This window comes from Arvicanthis niloticus, chromosome 4, assembly GCF_011762505.2.
Source record: "Arvicanthis niloticus isolate mArvNil1 chromosome 4, mArvNil1.pat.X, whole genome shotgun sequence".
Taxonomy (NCBI): Eukaryota; Metazoa; Chordata; class Mammalia; order Rodentia; family Muridae; genus Arvicanthis; species Arvicanthis niloticus.
In genome coordinates, this window is record NC_047661.1 from 80,920,745 (window position 1) to 80,938,183 (window position 17,439).

Below are 17,439 nucleotides of genomic sequence, written 5' to 3' on the forward strand. Positions count from 1 at the left end.
GAGAGACCATATAAAGCAGAAAGAAAAAAAAAAGCTTATAGGAGAGCCATAAGGAGAGATAGCATATGTGAACTAGCTGTGGCAGCCTGCCCAAAAAACTTTGATGTGGCCTGCCCATCAACCCTAAAAGTGATACACATGGCATGCAAGAGATTTTTGTCTCCTGCTCATCACCGAGGGCTCCTTTGGGCCACTGTAATTGAGCAAGGGAAACACTCTTCCCAGGCACACTTGTAAGCAGAGAGAACCTTTACCTTCTTCCCTTCTTCAGAGCAGGCCTCAGCCAGCCACACATACACACACACAGAGAGAGAGAGAGAGAGAGAGAGAGAGAGAGAGAGAGAGAGAGAGAGAGAGAGAGAGAACCCTTAGTACACGCTCATCCCCTACTTACCACTGTACCTTCATGGGTCAGTAGTCCTTTGCTGGAGGAAGTGGGTTTTCTTTTTTTGTGTATGTGTGTAACCCTCCACCCCACCCATCAGCGGCAGCAGCCAGGCCCAAGATTCCTCAGAAAAGTGGGAGGGGCAGTCAGCTCGCCCCAGGGGACAGGTGGTTTTACAGACATTCCTTCCCAGAAAATGACAGGTCTTCCAAGACCATAAAGAAAAGGGAAATGACCTCATAAATGTCACATTTGCTCAGTTACATTATTAGTTGGCAAATGAGGTGGCTCTAATCAAAGTAAGAGGCCACTTTAAATATACATACAAAGAAAAACAAAAAAGCACCGGAGCTTTCTTTTAAGCCTGCTGGGGCTTGACCTTTTTCATATGCTAAGCACAGAATCTGTCACTGAGCCACACCCTATTTTATTTTATTTTACTTTTTTATTTTATTTTATTGAGGATGACTTGCGGCTGCTAGATTCAAGCGATTGTCTCATATCAGCATCCTCATTAACTGCCACCGTGGGAGTAAAATGCTGGTCCAAATGAAAAACATATTAAAAAGTCATCACTTTAAAAAATATGTGTCATGGCTGGGCAGTGGTAGTGCCTGTCTGTAGCCCAGCACATCATGGCTGGGCAGTGGTAGTGCCTGTCTGTAGCCCAGCACATCACGGCTGGGCAGTGGTAGTGCCTGTCTGTAGCCCAGCACGTCACGGCTGGGCAGTGGTAGTGCCTGTCTGTAGCCCAGCACTTGGGAGGTAGAGGCAGGTGGATCTCTTGAGTTTAAAGCCAAAAACAAACAAACAAAAAACCAACCAAACAGACAAACTTCACAGATCTTGAGTGAGACACCTTATGGCAGGCCCTACTATGTGAGATATTTATTATCATCAGAGCAGATTCACAGCTTAAAGGCTATTAACGTTTTCTGTTGCAGGTGAGGAAAGGAGGAACCACCGAAGTCTAAAGCCTGCCTGAGAGGCAGGCTGGAATGCTTTGAAAGGAGACAAGGTGTACAATCCCTGTACCCATTACTGCTCACATGATAGCATCGTGGGATGCCAGCCAGCTGTGTATACTGGCCATTCCCTTCTCAGAGTAACCTAGTCTACTCTTTCCTTGTGACCTAAACTCCCTCCCTCCCTCTAGTTTCCCCCTCTGGCTTGCCCTAGGGCGCAGCTGCCTCAGGCTTCTCCTTGCCATCCCAGGTCAGCTGACTCTGGATCCAGCCCTTCCCTGCCCTGTAAACAGGACTGGGACTGTAAATTCCTTTCTTGTGAAAGTGAGTCTATGAAACTGGCTCTGCGGAGATCTTGTTGGGTCAGCAGAATGGAGTTCCACAGCACAGGGGAAGCTGGACTCAACTGTTGTCTCAGAGACATTCTGGGATCCATTTACTAAGGGGTCTTTTTTTTCTTGAAGAGTGTCTAGATGAGAAATAAACCCAAGGCTTGTCAAGTGTCCCCTCGGGTCACGTTTCTAGCTGTTTTCACTCATCTGACCAATCTAAAGTTATCTGTATATAAGTTAACCTGCGAAAACCAGCTTTTGAGTCCTAAAAATGAAATCTAAATACTGATTTAACTGGGGTGATTTTTAGAGATTTATTTATCTTCAAATGCCTTGAAAATATATCAAATATTTTGCAAAAAGAAAAAAGAAAAGAAAATGACCCAATTGACAGCATCCCTGAACTTCTGACATGCTATTTCTATTGGATGAGTTATTAGAGAGACACAGATGTTACAACATTGATGATTAGATCCAAAATTCCTCCAAAGAACTCCTTCACAATGCAGCAATGGCCTTTGAGGACAGGAAGAAGATCAGTTAAACACACACTCAGACACAGACACATATATCACATGCACTATACACACAACCACACATACACACATTCCCACTTCCCAAACATCATACAATACACCACATAGACCACATACACATATGCACATATATTATACACACATACTCACACAATACTACACCATCTACACACCACACATATACAAAACACACATTTACAGACTCATATCCACTATACATGCTCCATATACATATCCCATACACCATACACATACATAGTCCCACACAATCCACACATACCACATACACAGATACTGTAGGCAAACACATATACACATACACATACTCCATCTGCACAGAGCCTATGGGCTAGTAATGAAGACATCATTCTTTTAAGTTACAAGTTAGCACTAGCACCGAAAAGTATCTGCAGCCTTAAGAGAACCTAAGAAACAGAGAACAACAGAATTGACCTTGCTGAGGCAACTGCCGAGCATTAGGAGACTGGTGAGGTGGCTGAGGGCTAGTATGGCGGCAAGTTCAGTGGTAAAGTGTGTGCTTAGCATGCAAGAGGTGCTGGGTTCAAGGCCCAGCACCCACACAATGAAAAAAAAAAATACGGCAAGTGAAATTCAGAAATTAAGACTTGTTGGCTACAAAGGTCCCTGTGGGCAACTCAGCTTATTTTTTCAAACAAGAGCCACACTGGCTCTCAGTGGGGACCATGGCTTAGAAGATCAATACACAGAGACTATGGCTGTCATCTATGGTCTCTATCTGCCTTCTCTGGCCAATTAATTATTCCATTGAATTTGCAATATGTTGAGCTACTAGATCAATAATAGTTGATCCACAGACTCTTTCTGCTTGATGTCTTTATGACACATACTTCGAGAGGTGATAGGCTGAAGTCATTCACATTCCAGTCCCCAGAAGCTGCCTTATCTTTTATTGCAAGTGATACTTCTGAGCTGTGATTAAAGGCCTTTAGATGGGAAGATTAGATCGAATTCTTTGGTCAGACTGACGATAACACGGGAGCCAGATTTAGGAGTCAGGAGATCAGAGGAGAAAAGAGCTCTTCAGTGAGCTTAATTTCTTCAAGAAGCATAGTTGCAAGGGAGTCCAGTCACTATACATTTTAGCCTAAAACTTCTGCAATACAAGGAAAATGGAGTGTTTCAAGTAGGGTTACAACTTATTAATGGATCATAAAATTGACTTATGTCACAAATGACAAAAATCAAACAAGACTGTTGATGAATTACATTTTACAAAAGCTATATGCACATTTATTTTATATTTTATGCATATTTATATAACTTTAAGGAGAGAGAAATATAAAAGCATTTCTTAGACTGAAGAACTGGCAAAATGTGTAAAGTGTCTACTATGCACATATGAGGACCTGAGTTAGGATCTCACGCATGCATGTGAAACTGGAGGCAGCAGCGTGCATCTGCAGCCCCAGTGCTCAGGGGTGGAAACAGGTGGGTCCTGGAGTCTCACTAGCCAGCCAGTCTAGCCAGAATGGTGAGCTCTAGATTCAGTGAGAGACTGTCTCAAAAAATTACGTGGAGTGAGATAAAGGAAAATTCTCAACATCAACCTCTGGTCTCCACACACAGAAGCACACAGGCACACATGAATATATACATTTTTAGAAATATTGTGTATCTGGTATGTGCTTGTGTGCATGTGTGTGTATGATGTATGTGTATGGGCATGTGCATATCACAATGCATGTGTGGAGACAAAAAAAACAAAAACAAAAACAAAAAATGTGGAGTTCCTTCCACTTTGATGTGGGTTCTGGGGACCAAACTAAGGCACTAGGCTTGCACTGCAAGTGCCTCTGCCCACTGAGCCGTCCTATCAGCTCCATAACAGTTTTGTTGTCTTTTTTGTTGTTGTTGGCTTATTTTTGGTTTTGCTTCTTGGGTTTTGTTTTGAAACAAGATTTCTCTGTGTAACAGCCCTGGCTATCCTGGAACTCACGTTGTAGATAACAGTTTTAATTGTAGATCAGGTCTGAAGACTGGGGTTCCAGGAGATGCAGATGCTCTGTGCCACTCACAAATCTACTACAGCATCCTTTATTTCACTAAGGAAGCTTCTGTGGAAGTCTTAAGACACATACAGGAGTCAGTCTACTTCCATTATATGGGTCCCAGGCATTGAATGGAGCTTAAGGCTTAGCCATCTTTGCTAGTGTTTCCTGTATTCCTAGTCTGTTGGTAGCTTTCATTGGGAAGGAGTATTGAATGCTGTGCCCACTGAAGAGTCTTTCTCCTCAGATGCATACTCCATGCATGGCCTTTCCAAAACCGCCATCTTTGCATTCTTCAACACTGCTCTCCTGGGCTTCTCTTTTAAACCCCTGGCTTGTTACAGTCCATCTCTTACAGCACTCCCGACTTCTGGTAGGTTCTGTATTTGTCAAAGTTGGTACTGTACTCCCAATGCACTCTATATGAACAAGAGAACTGTATTCTGTGATCCTTTATTAAATTTACAAAAGGCAGGCACTAATTCCTGGTTTTATTTAGTTAATAAAATACCCTGATCTTTATTATCTTTGCAACTTAAGGACCAATGATAAACTATCTGTAGGAAGAAGTCCTACTGAAAAGTGGGATTTCAGTTCCCGAACCTTATGTGGCAGTTATTTGAACATGTGTGTGCCAAGAGTATGAACTGTGTTTATACTGTATAAGCTGGACAGTGCCTATCCTGGCCACAGTAACCCAGCAGCGCTCCAGAAACTTTGCTCTTCTTGTATTTTGTGTTCATGCTGAGAACTGAAGAATATCTCCCTTGCTATGGAAAAGCCAGGAGACAAAAAGCCATGCTTCAGGGACTGTGGTTTAAACACAGCATCTGAAACTGAAGCACAGTATCTTTGAACGGATCACGCAGCGTGGAGACTGCATGAGCCATCAGACCTCTGGGCCTAAAACCATGAGGTTTCCTATGTTTTCCATTTTTCTTGTCATTTTTAAGGGAGAAACCTTAATTTTAATGTTCCCCCCCAAAATTTTTGACCTCCTTTTATTGTTACATGTGTATGTACCACACCCACCCCCCACACATATGTATGTATTAATTATATATGTATTATATATAAGTAGTATAACCACAGGGAATAGCAATAGCCTGTAATGTTTGTGGGTCTCTTGGACAACTCTAGCCAACAACTCAAGAGAGCTATTCTCAGCCTGGTGTTGGACTTCTTGTTAGTTATGACTCTTGTCAGCTCAAAGGGGAAATTCTTTTTTCTTTTTTTCTTTTTTTTTTTTTTTTTTTGGTTTTTCGAGACAGGGTTTCTCTGTGTAGTCCTGGCTGTCCTGGAACTCACTCTGTAGACCAGGCTGGCCTCAAACTCAGAAATCCTCCTGCCTCTGCCTCCCAAGTGCTGGGATTAAAGGCATGTGCCACCACTGCCCGGCCAAAGGGGAAATTCTTATTTAAACTCCATGTGTTTATTTAAACACTGATTTCCATGTATTATAGGTATTTTAGGTAGTTAATAGTATGATCCTTTATGACTTTTCAGACATATTTTACTGTTTCTTTAAAGACGCTTTTAATGGACTACCTATACAAGCAAGATATGTTACCTACCAAGTAAGATTTCTGTGGCTTTGTATCATCAATATTCATTAGCAGCCATCATAGGGAATAAAATCCATCTTTACAAAGGCAGAGAAGTAATTATTAAACTGTGCTTAGAGGACTACCCAGTGAGAAGAAAAATGTAATAATTTATCCAACAAGAGCAGCTGACAGCCAACCCGGCCTTATTACATGGCACATAATTCACACTGGGGTCTCCCCTTCTACCTCTTAGCTGGGAATTACCTGGACCTTCACTTACTTGGCCAGAAGCAGCAGGAACTGCAACAGCAGCAGGGCATGGATACACGGGAAGTAACGCCAAGGCACTGCTTTTTCTGTGGCTAGACTGATGGTTACATTTTCTAACTTCTAATATCAAATTTTCTCTAATGGGTCACTGTAGCTCTTTGTATTCTGTTAATTGTATCCCCTTAAAACTGTTTTCACGAGAGGGTCTATGTGTAGCTTCTGGGAGCCTGCCCTCAGTTAATTCCGATTGGTAAATAAAGATGCCAGCAGCCAATAGCTGGGAAGAAGAAAAAGAGGGGTTTTAGGTTTCCAGGGCTTGGGACCTCAGAGGAGGAGGAGGAAGAGAGGAGCCATGCCTGAGAGTGCAGGACAAAGGTAGTGGGAGAGCTCGGCCCAGAGGGCTGCTCAACTGGGTCAGGAGCAGCCAAGATGGAACATAGAATTTAGTAAGTAGTAACTTGGAATGATTGGTAGGAGATAGATTCTAACAACATGGAGGCTAAGCAGTTGCCCAGCTATGGTGCTGCACAAGGCATATTAAATATAAAGGCTGTGTGTATGTCTTTCATTCAGGAACATAAAGCAACCCTGTGTTGGGAAATATTAAAAATAATAATACTACAGGTTATATTATATAAGGAGAGATCAAGCCAATCAAAATTATATATATATATATATATATTTAGTTTTATTTTAAACACTTTATTTGACAAGAACCAAGAGTTTCTGGAAGCCCTTTTCTTCCTCTCCTAAGGAGAGCTGACCTCCATTTCCCAGAGAGGAGAGCAGCAGGACTTTGTACTGCGGAGTGTGGGACACTCTTCACTGGAATTGGCAGATGTGGTGCTTCAGGGAGTTCCGTAATTTTCCTGACAGCTGGACGTCTGCAGGGTCACCTATGGGGTCTTCACTGCATCCCAGCCAGTGTTCTCCACAGTGGTAGAAATGGCTTCCCCATGGCCAAGGGCACAAAGGAAAATGATTTAAAAGAGGAACAGATGGGCATAGTAAAAGCTGAGACAACATGGACGAGACTAGGAACATATCTGGAGGCAAAGAATGCAGGCTTGCACAATTTCTAGGGGCATCTACAGAGCACCTTTACTTCACATTTGTGTGCTTTCTACTCCCAAGAGACTAGCAGACACAGAAATCCTAAACACACGGCTGCTTCCCTGGTCAGGAAGTGGTCAACCGCCCACATGTGAACTCCTGCTTATATGCCTATTTGAGAGTGTTCAAGTTTTGTGAGAAACAGGTATTAAGTGTGATTTTGATTCATTTGGAAATCAATGGAAGCACTTAATGAAAACTCACCATTTTCTTAAAAACAAAACAAAACAAAACAAAACAAAACAAAACAAAACAACCCAAAAACACACACACACAAAAACCCCCCAAAAAACCCCACCATGCCTTTTAACTAACAAGTAGAGGCTGCTGCAGGGCAGAGATCAAGCCCTAATGTGCTGTGCAAGTCCCTCGTTGCACACTGAGGACACTGTGAGAAAGAATCTTCTCTTAAGTCATTTAAAAAGTGCTTAGTGCATCACTTGCTGGCCACCCTCAGTCTGTAGAGTTTCGTTGTTGACTGGGCATGATTTTGAAGTTATTGCTGATGCTAGACTCTCACAAAGAAAAACATCCCCCAAATGCTTCCCCATGGGAACTGGAAAAAATTGCACAATGTGGGTGTCAAAGGGAGCTACCACGCCACAGTCAGTCCCCTGACAATAGATAACTGCTCCACTGATTCTGCCATTTATTACTGAATGACCTCAGACCAAAGGCACAAGCTGCACCGGCAACCAATGAGCTGGGAACCAGCCAATGAGTAGAGCGGAAGCTGGGAGCTCTGTACACAGCAGCCTGCACCAGAAGATTCCTGGTGGGGAGAAGCAAGTGACAGGGATGATGTGAAGCTTACAGGGAAGATGAAATCTTGGGGGAAGGTCTAGCTAACCCTAGTAAAAGTTCGAGCAGTTTCACACACCCGCTCTTAGGTCCCAAGGAAGGGAAGCAGCATGAGACACGAGTCCTACAAGGTGGATCTGAGCTGTGTGGCCTCAGTCCCGAACAAGTCAGCAATCAATGCAGCAAGTTCTCCCTTTTAGAATCTCTCCTCCACCGCCTCTCCTGTCTGGAAAGCATCAGGGTGGGCTGAGTACATCTCTGGTGCTGAAGCTGAACGAGGCACTAAGGATGATGGGGCTTTGCTTCTGGGCAGGAATGTGGGCTCTTCACTTGATCATCTGCGTCTCCTCATCTGCATCATAGAACTCTTCCTCCTCCTCACTCTCACTGCTGGCCTTGTCCAGGGGCTGCAATGGCAAAGGAGACCTTGTAGAAGAAGATCCTGACAGGCCTAAATGAGAATCACCACCCGGAGACTCACAGGGCTATTTTGCTGTTGTTTCGAGACAGGAACCCAAGCAGACCAAGTTAGCCTCCAATTGCTAAGTAGCTGAGATCAACTTCTGATCTTCCTGTCTCCGCCTCCCTAGTTCTGGGTTTACAGGGGTGTACCACCATTCCCAGTTTTAGATGGCTCTGGGGATCAAACCCCAGGGCACCTACATGGTTACAGCATGTGTCTCTATAGACACAGGTATACCTGTGGAGGATCCAAAGTCTGTAGAGACAGTGCTTCCTCCCCTAACCTCCTGTATGGGTACATCTGAAGATCAGAAAATGTCTCCAGCAAAGGGCTGTTCAGAGTCTCTGGCAATAGCAGGCTCAGGAGGCCTGAGGTCAGGCCTGTGGCTCCAAACACGATGAAGGGCAGAGACCACTGCACGTCCTTCTGTGGAGACAGAAAGTAGAACAAAACCAAACATCCTATCAGCTTTTCAGCAGGTGACATCAACAGTCCTGTGATGAAGAACTGCCAGGTTTACTGTCTAGTCAGCACCTTCCCACAAGAACACCACACACTATGTTTGTTTGCTCTAAGACAACTAACTATTCAGGGAAGTCACAGAATGTTTCCTCAGGTATGCTGAGATGGTCTAAGTGAGCCAAAGGGCTAGACAAGAATATGGACTAGAAGCATTGGACCAACCATGTCAGTCAAGGAATGGCCATGACTATCTGTGAGAAGGCAGGCTCACATCAGCAGAGTTCACAGATACTCTCCAGTCCAGCTTCAACCTGAGGTAAAAGTCTGCTCCATGCTGATTTACGTGTTCTCTTCATTTGAAGAAGATCCTGGACTATCCGCTGATAATAAACTTTGCAGTGGTCAAACGTGTTATAATGTCATCATTGAGAGAGACCCAAGATTAAGAGTAGAAACCCAAAGGAAAAAGCCCCATGGCACACAGAGTTTGTAAACAGTTTGAGTAGAATATAGTGCTACCAGCAATTGTTTGAGAGATTCAAAGGGTATTCTCAGAGAAAGTAAATGATTGCTTTCAATGCACAGGCCCCCAACCACATTGGGCTGGCTCTATCATTTAGGGTATTTCTTTTCAAGATCCTCTAGAAAAGCTCTTAAAGGCAGTGTCAAAACCACAGTATAAGTAATAGCTTAATGATATCTTATTATATGATAATGATACATTGTAATATAATACTCTAAAAACTATTTCAGGATTTTAACTCTGTATGTGTGTGTGCACAGATGTGCCGGTGCCCTTGGCACCATGGTGTTGGAACCTCTGAAGTTATAGGAGGTCATGAGCTGCCAGACATGGGTGCAGGGTTCAAATTCAGCTTCTCTGCAACAACAAATGTATTCTAAACCATTAAGCCATCTCTTTAGTCTCTTTTATAAACGTTCTAGGATTCGGTGTCTTTGTTAGTGTACTTGGGGCCCGAAGGTCACTGAATAACAAAAGGCCATTCTGACCCTCAGAAGATACAATATAATGGTTACCAAATGTCTGACTCTGAGACAGCTCAAGGCCCTGTGCCTGATCTTGGAACTGTCTGTCAGTTAAGACATCTATTGACCCAGGGTTGAGACAGTCTGTTATTTTAGAAACAACCTTTATCATGAACACTGGGTCTATAATAGCTTGTCAGCTTCACAAACAGGGCTTAGGCTTAGGACCCTTTCTCTCAGATTTATTATTCATGCCTGACAAAATCAAGGAGAGACCTTCAGGGGCCCCTAGGGCTTTCACAGGACCTGGACATTTAAGACCTGGAAGGCTTTAAAGGGATCCTTTGTTTCCCGACCCCCACTCTTGTTGTAGACTATAGAATTTAAAAAATGCCAAAGAGGATGGGGCGTGTGTGCTGCTAGGTGTGTTTTTCTTCCTGTCCCCTGCCTCCCAGTAGTAAGCACATATTCAAGCTGCTTCTAAAACACTTCTCACCTTCAGAGCTGGTGACAGTGCCTACCTCTTACAGTGACCATGAGGGTCACATGCAGTAATGTGTACTTAGCATAGAACCCAGCACTCCATAGAAGATCATACACATTAAATGACCTCTGAATGTTGATGGGAAGGGAAATGCTAGGATCACCAGACACTCCAATGAGTCCAGGTGAACAAAAAGTCAGATGCACCAGGGGTAAATGCCCCAGTCCATTCACCCTGACGGAGTACGAGGCTCTGTGTCAGAAAGGCACAAGGCTGGCATTTGTGCAGCCACTCTTGGCTGAACTCACTCATTACCTCTCTACACAAAGCACAAATGAGTGCTGAAGCAGAGGACCAAGAACAGAGACAGGAGGTACAAACCAACCAGGGAGGGGATGAAGGGAGCGATGATCCCACCAACTCGGGAGAACATGGAGCAGGTTCCGAGGCCAACGTTTCTGGAAGGCAGGAGAGAAACCACATTAATTAAATAAATGCAATCATTAAGTCTCAGCAGGACAATTTAAAGATCCCTGGGTAGGAAGAATACAATGAACCTGACATAGTAAATCCTAAGGAGAAGGTACAGTGCCCCATTAGACCTTTCTATGAAGCTGAGGGGTTCTGTAATTACATCACCCTGTATGACAGCACTAGACCCATGAGGCTTCTCAGCACTTGACTATGACTCACAAGGATAAGAAAATGAACTTTTATTTTAAGAACAAGGTCTTGCTATGTCGGCTCTGGCTAGTTTGAACTGTGCCAATCCTCTTGCCTCTGCCCCCAAGCTCTTTGAACTGAAGACATGGGCCACCATACTCAGCAGAAACTGACTTTAAAAATATGTATTTATTTTTATATGTATTATTGCTTTGACTGTACATATGTGCACTATGTCCAGGCCTGGTATTGTTGCAGTTAGAAAGAAGGTGTTGGATACCTGGGGGTTGGACTTTCAGACAGTTGTGAGCCTCCATGTGGGTGATGGGGATTGAGTCTGGGTCATCTGCAAGAGCAGCCAGTGCTCTTTTGTTTGTTTGTTTGTTTTGTTTTGTTTTTCGAGACAGGGTTTCTCTGTGTTGCCCTGGCTGTCCTGGAACTCACTCTGTAGACCAGGCTGATCTCAAACTCAGAAATCCGCTTACCTCTGCCTCCCAAGTGCTGGGATTAAAGGCGTGTGCCACCACTGCCAGTGGCCAGTGCTCTTAACCACAGAGCTATCTCCAATGTCTACAGTTTTAATTAATTTAAAGTCACATGAGGACAGCAATGGCCATGTCAGTCAGAAGATGACCAGAATGAGCATCTGATCCTGTCTCATGGGACGTAGTGAACTTAAGTTCTTCTATCAGTTAAGATAGCCACAACCAAGGCTTTATGATCCAAAATCTTTGACTTAAAAAAAAAAAAAAAAAAAAAAACCCGCAGCTAACTGTTAAAAGTCAGGTGTGTAAGTAGGAAATGATGTGCGCATATTGTCAGGTAACCCAGAACAACAGGAACAGTTTAGGCAGAAAAGGTAGCAAGGAAACAAAGAATTGTGCTGTTTCCAGATAGGCTAGCCCTTCACTTCTGCCTCAGCCTTGCTGTTAGCTTGGAAAGCATCCCTGTGTGGATGGTGTAGCACCCAAGTTACTGAACAGGTTGCAGAAACAAGGATGAGAAGACACCAGCAGAGCAAGCTGTTTCTGGGGAAAGATTTCAAATCAACAGGTGGAAAGCACCTGTAGGCCTCTTGCTTGAGGAAACAGAAGGGATTCTTTCAAATGCTCCGCAAGGAGACTGGCAAAGGGCTGGCACAGGGAGGACCAGCCCAGGGCACAGGAAGCAGAGCTGAGGCTGCAGGCCCATCCTCAATCTAGGTTTGTTCTCATCCTCATCAAGGGATATTAGGATTGAAGATGTTTTTTATATAAGCATGCACTCACTACCCCTCTAAAACAACCGACTCTCTGAAATTGTAAGCAAGCCTCCTTTTATAAAAACTGTCTTGGTTGTGGCATCTCTCACAGCAATAGAACAGTGCCTTAGACAATGGGTGATTAAATGCTCTTATGACTGACATATGCTCACACAGAGGTAGGGAAGGCCATCTCTGTCCACAAAAGCACAGTTAACAGAGCCCTGATGGCATAGATGGGGCACAGCAGTACGAGGCCCATACCTGATGACAGTGGGGTACAGCTCAGAGGTGTAGATGTAAACTATGTTAAAGGCAGCACTGATCGTCAGCTTCCCCAGCAGGGACAAGGAATGGCTGTTGACCACCGCAAACACACCTGTGTCTGAGGAAGAAAGAATATTGGTGAAGTCTCCGGTTTTTGTGGGATATTCAAAACCTAAAATACCGAAATATTCCACTGAGGTGAGAGACAGTCTCATGGAATTTTTGAAAGAAGATATGACAATGTTCTGAAGAGAACAAAAGGTGAAAGAAATATGGAAACCTTTTAATCTTTTTTTTCCTCCTCAATTTCTTACCTGGGTTATTAATTGATAATTAGATTTTAATTTCTTAATCTACTTACATAAAATGTAAAAGCATTCCAGTTTCACATTCTTACTAAAATACTATTGACTGTCCTCTGGTTCTTTCCTTATTAACTGGCACGCTATAGCTGTCTGTCTCCAATGAATCTCTCACCTTCAAAAATCCGCACACCTCTGCCTTCTAAATAGCAATTTTCTCCTTGTGAGAAGAAAGCAGTTCTCAAGCTTTCTGTGCCTCCTCCCGTCACCAGCAACCTTGGCACTGAACTCCCTCCCTAACTCCCAGCACCCAACTGGCTGCTTCCTCTCCTCAAAGTCCCCACAGGCCGGCAACACTCTCAGGTGTAATTGCCTCTCTTATGGACACTTCTGACAAACAGAAGACCTTGTCCCCCTCCTTGGGATGATGTCGATGTGGCCCACGAGCCCCTCTTCCCTTAATATCTCAGTGACTCAGCTGCTCCTCCTGCACCTGCCACTGCCTCTGCCTCCCAGTCCGCACTAGGACTCCCACTGGCATGAATGTGGTGGGAAGAGTCTGTTCCTGTGACCTCAGCTGCCAGCGGAGGGCGTATCACATACCCGGTCCAAAACCATGTTCCTCTACTTTAACATGGTGTCGTGAGACCAGGAACAGGCATCTTAAACAACACTGCCAAGGTTTTGGGGGATGACCATGGCTGGTTTAAGTGGTCTATATTTAAGGTACAAGGTCTCTCGAGAAAGAGCCCATGCCTCCCAGCATTTGTGCCAAAGTAAGTTTCTAGGGCCCTGATCTCACTTCCTCTACTAACAATTTAACTAGACTATTCACTTCACCATTTAAACCAATAATTAGGATTATATGAGCCTCTTTACGATTTTCTAGAAAACTGGATCAAAAACATATTGAGTAGCACGGATGAAAACAGAACCATATAATTATTTGTGTAAACTGAAGTTCCTCAAAAACATAACAAGCAAGACACCTCTGCTGAAGACAGTGTAGGGAATGAGTAGTGAGAGCTCTGTATTCATGAAGAGTTAGAATGGTGCAGATCATAGTCTGATCATCGGGCTTTCTTTAGTGCCATTATTCTCCGCCCCTGTGTTTGATCTAATGTTTTTTTGTCTATAAAGTAAAGCCTTGGAAATGTACCACTGTCTTCCACCCACTCCAAGGATAAGACTGTCACCAGAGAGCATCTGAAACCAGCAACAGAACAGTTGCTTTAATAAGTTTGTTGTAACCCAGATGGAATTTGTAGGCACTTTTATTACTTCTCTCATTCTGGGGACAGTAAATGCTTACGTGACTGCTTCCTTAACAAGCCATGTTATCCCGGGCACCCTGGATCTATATAGGTTCTTGGACACGATCAGTAACATTTGGCTCAAGAATAAAATATCTCTTCTTTACTCTTGAGATGTGTTGACTTTTAACTGCGAACGGCTGCCCTATGCACAGTGGCATCTTTCAAAACCACATGAAGGCACCCTACATCTTTCCTAACAGGACAGAAGATTGCCATCTGGAAATTTAAATTCACATGGAGCACACAGAGACAATCATCTAACCTCCGACTGAGTCCAAAGCTGCAAGAGGATTCCCACGTGAGGCAGGAGACACCTCCAGCCGTAGCTCGTCTGGGAAGGCCAAAGCCAGTCCATCTGCTGCTTGAACCTTCTCTCCTCTGCTCCTGCCAACACACCTGCAGTCACTTCATCAGGGGGAACCCACCTCTCCCCTAAGATGGCTTCTGTCAATAGCAGACAGCTTTCTTGGTTAAGGTTCCTGCTTGTGCAGCTGTTGGGCTGCTGGCTGTGTTCGGAAGGCTCTGCAGCCACTGAGCGGTCCCCTGCCTTCCTGACCTACATTCCTAGTCATTCCCTGTGAATGGTCAAAGTGTTGTTTGGGGAAGAAAGCAAAGTGATTTAGAGGGGAAATTAAAATGAAATTACAGTTTTTAAAAAGTAGATTTGCATAATGCTTGTTTATTTCCACGTACTGAACTCCACAAGGCCATAACTTATCTCCCACAATGCAGCATTGAAGGACAGAGTTTTCAGGACTTCCAGGGGCTCTTCGGATCCATCAGAACAAGCATCTCTTTTGTCCATTTATTACAGAGTGATAAGACCCCATTCTGTATTTTTGATTCAATCTTTCACCATGTATGTATGTATGTATGTATGTATGTATGTATGTTTGTTTGTATGTATGTATATATGTATGTATAATGGATATTTTCTCCTAGTCTGTGCTTTACTTTTTCTTTAAGGTGTGTTGTTTTAAAGGACTCATGTTCTCTCTGTTGCTCAGGTTGGCCCTAAACTCCTGGCTCAAGCAATAAACTGTTGGTTCCAAACAGCAAACTTCAGCTCAGCCATTCTCTTCTTTCAGAGAATGATAAGCATAAACCAATTTGTTTTGTTTTGCTGTGTTATAAGAAGGTAGCCCAGGCTGCCTTCAAACTTGCTTGGTGAAGTCACCAGGCTTGTTTCCCTCTTTCTCAGCTTGAGTCCCTGTCCTGTCTTCTCACTGTTATGTTGCATTTACTGGTCTGTTTCTGACCATGTTCCATAGAGAATGGGCATTCTCATGACAGCGAATCGTATTCACTCTTTTAGTGGTAAATGCAGCATTTGCTAGATCCTATCTTCAGGTTAAGGAAATTCCCTTCTTCTTCTAGCTGCTAATATTTCTTATGGAGAATGTATGCTGAAGTCCAGAAACTGCATTTCCTGCCTGTGCTGAATGATCATGTAACTTTCATTTTTCTTTCTGGGCTATTCATATGGGGAATAACTCTGATGGGTGCTTGTACTTGAGAGGTAAAGCTTGCTTTTGTTTGATTTAGTCCTCAGGGTAACTGATGGCCTAATGTGAACTGCTGGGAAACCAAATGAATTGGAATTTTTTCTCATTTTCATGTTTTATGGAACCTAGGAGCAAAGCCATTGGGGCTTGCAGTTCTCTGTGGGAATGTTTCTAACCTCACATTCAACTTCTCTACAGCAAAGGGCTGCAAAGGTTACCTGTTTGCCTTCACATGGGCTTTCTTGGTTTATTTTTCTACAGACTGGACCTAAAATGATGTACTAGAGTAGGAATATTCACGGTGTTTTCCCATTAATGCCTAAGGCTCCTTTAGTGATGGCCCCATCTTCATTTCTGATATTTGTGATCCCTGTCTCCTTATTTTTTTTTTTTTACTAGTTTAGAGGTTTATTAATTTTAATTGGTTCTAAACCACAGGATTTTGGTTTCCTTGATTGTCTCTATTGTTTTTCTGTTTTCATTCCTTGCTTTCTCTCTTATAGTTATCACTTTATTCTTCTGCTTGCCTTCTTTTTCACTTGGCTTGCTTTTGTTAGAGTTTATCTTCTAGAGACAGAAGTTGAGATTACCAATCTATTCTCTTGATTGTTGATAATTATATAAATAATTCATACCTAAGCATTACAAAATTTTCTACATGTCATGAGTTTTGATATTGTATATTTAATTTATGGTTTAACTAAAAATTTTTTTGTAACTTTCTTTGTTATTTTATTTGACCTGTGTGTTTTTAAAAGTGTTGTTTAGTATTAAAATGTTTAGCGTTTTTTTTTTTTTTTCAGATACTTTTTATTATTGATTTCTAGTTTAATTCCATTCTGGTCAAACACTACTTTTATAAATCTTCAATATTTTAAATTTTCTTTGCTTATGTTCATGGTCCAGACTATGGCATCTTACCAGATGTTCTGTGGCTTTTCAAATGGAAGCCAAGTTCCCTTGCACTAGGGTAAGGTGTGTATGAATCGGCTGGGTTGTGCTTGTTCTGTCTTGACTTCCTACTTTTTCAGTCAATCACAGAACCAGCTATTGAAGAATCAAGTCTAAGTTCTGCACAGTTTTGTTTTGGGGACTCTGAATGCTTTATAGGAGGCACACACATAGGATCCTTACATGGTCACTAAAAGGCCATTCTTCAAACATGTATTTAAAATTTTATCAATTTATGAAGCTCTTGGTCATCATTTCTGCAGATAATGTTTTTCCCCGAGACCAAAGTTACATGTCAGGCCACTTGATATTTTCCAGCAACTCACTGGTGCTCTGTTAGATTTTACTCATTTTTTTTGTTTTAATTTTGTGGTGAACAGGTGGTTGGTTTTTTTTTTTGTTTTTGTTTTTGTTTTTTTTTTTTTTTTTGTTTTTTTGAAACAGGGTTTCTCTGTGTAGCTCTGGCTGTCCTGGAACTCACTCTGTAGACCAGGCTGGCCTCGAACTCAGAAATCCGCCTGCCTCTGCCTCCCAAGTGCTGGGATTAAAGGCGTTTAACCACCGCCTGGCGGATCTCTTCTTCTGTGGTACCCAGTCTGCTGGTCTCATCTCTCTATTGCTTTTGCATGCTGCATGCTTCCTCTTACGCTATTCTGTGCATGTCTTTTTTTAAGGCTTCAATTTTCTGTTCATTCCAAGGATGGTTTTTGTCTAAGTTAAGCACATGGGCCACAGTTATAGTTGCTGCTTGGATGTTCTGGCTTCCTAGTCCTAACACTTGTACACCTCTGGGTTGTCTCTGCTGATTTTTCTCCTTATG

The 17,439-nt window shown here is 42.9% G+C and overlaps 1 protein-coding gene across 1 annotated transcript in view; it reads right to left on the minus strand.

The window, feature by feature from the left end:
- Window positions 1-6,735: 6,735 nt before the first annotated feature.
- Slc22a15 (solute carrier family 22 member 15) overlaps window positions 6,736-17,439 on the minus strand; it is a 59,101-nt gene continuing 48,397 nt past the window's right edge. Inside the window, exons 9-12 of the mRNA XM_034501469.2 lie at window positions 12,543-12,663; window positions 10,761-10,833; window positions 8,680-8,868; window positions 6,736-8,386 (exon numbers count right to left, since the gene is read on the minus strand). Of these exons, the coding sequence (XP_034357360.1) occupies window positions 8,306-8,386; window positions 8,680-8,868; window positions 10,761-10,833; window positions 12,543-12,663 (464 nt within the window). The 3' untranslated portion in view covers window positions 6,736-8,305. The remainder of the gene's footprint in view (window positions 8,387-8,679; window positions 8,869-10,760; window positions 10,834-12,542; window positions 12,664-17,439) is intronic.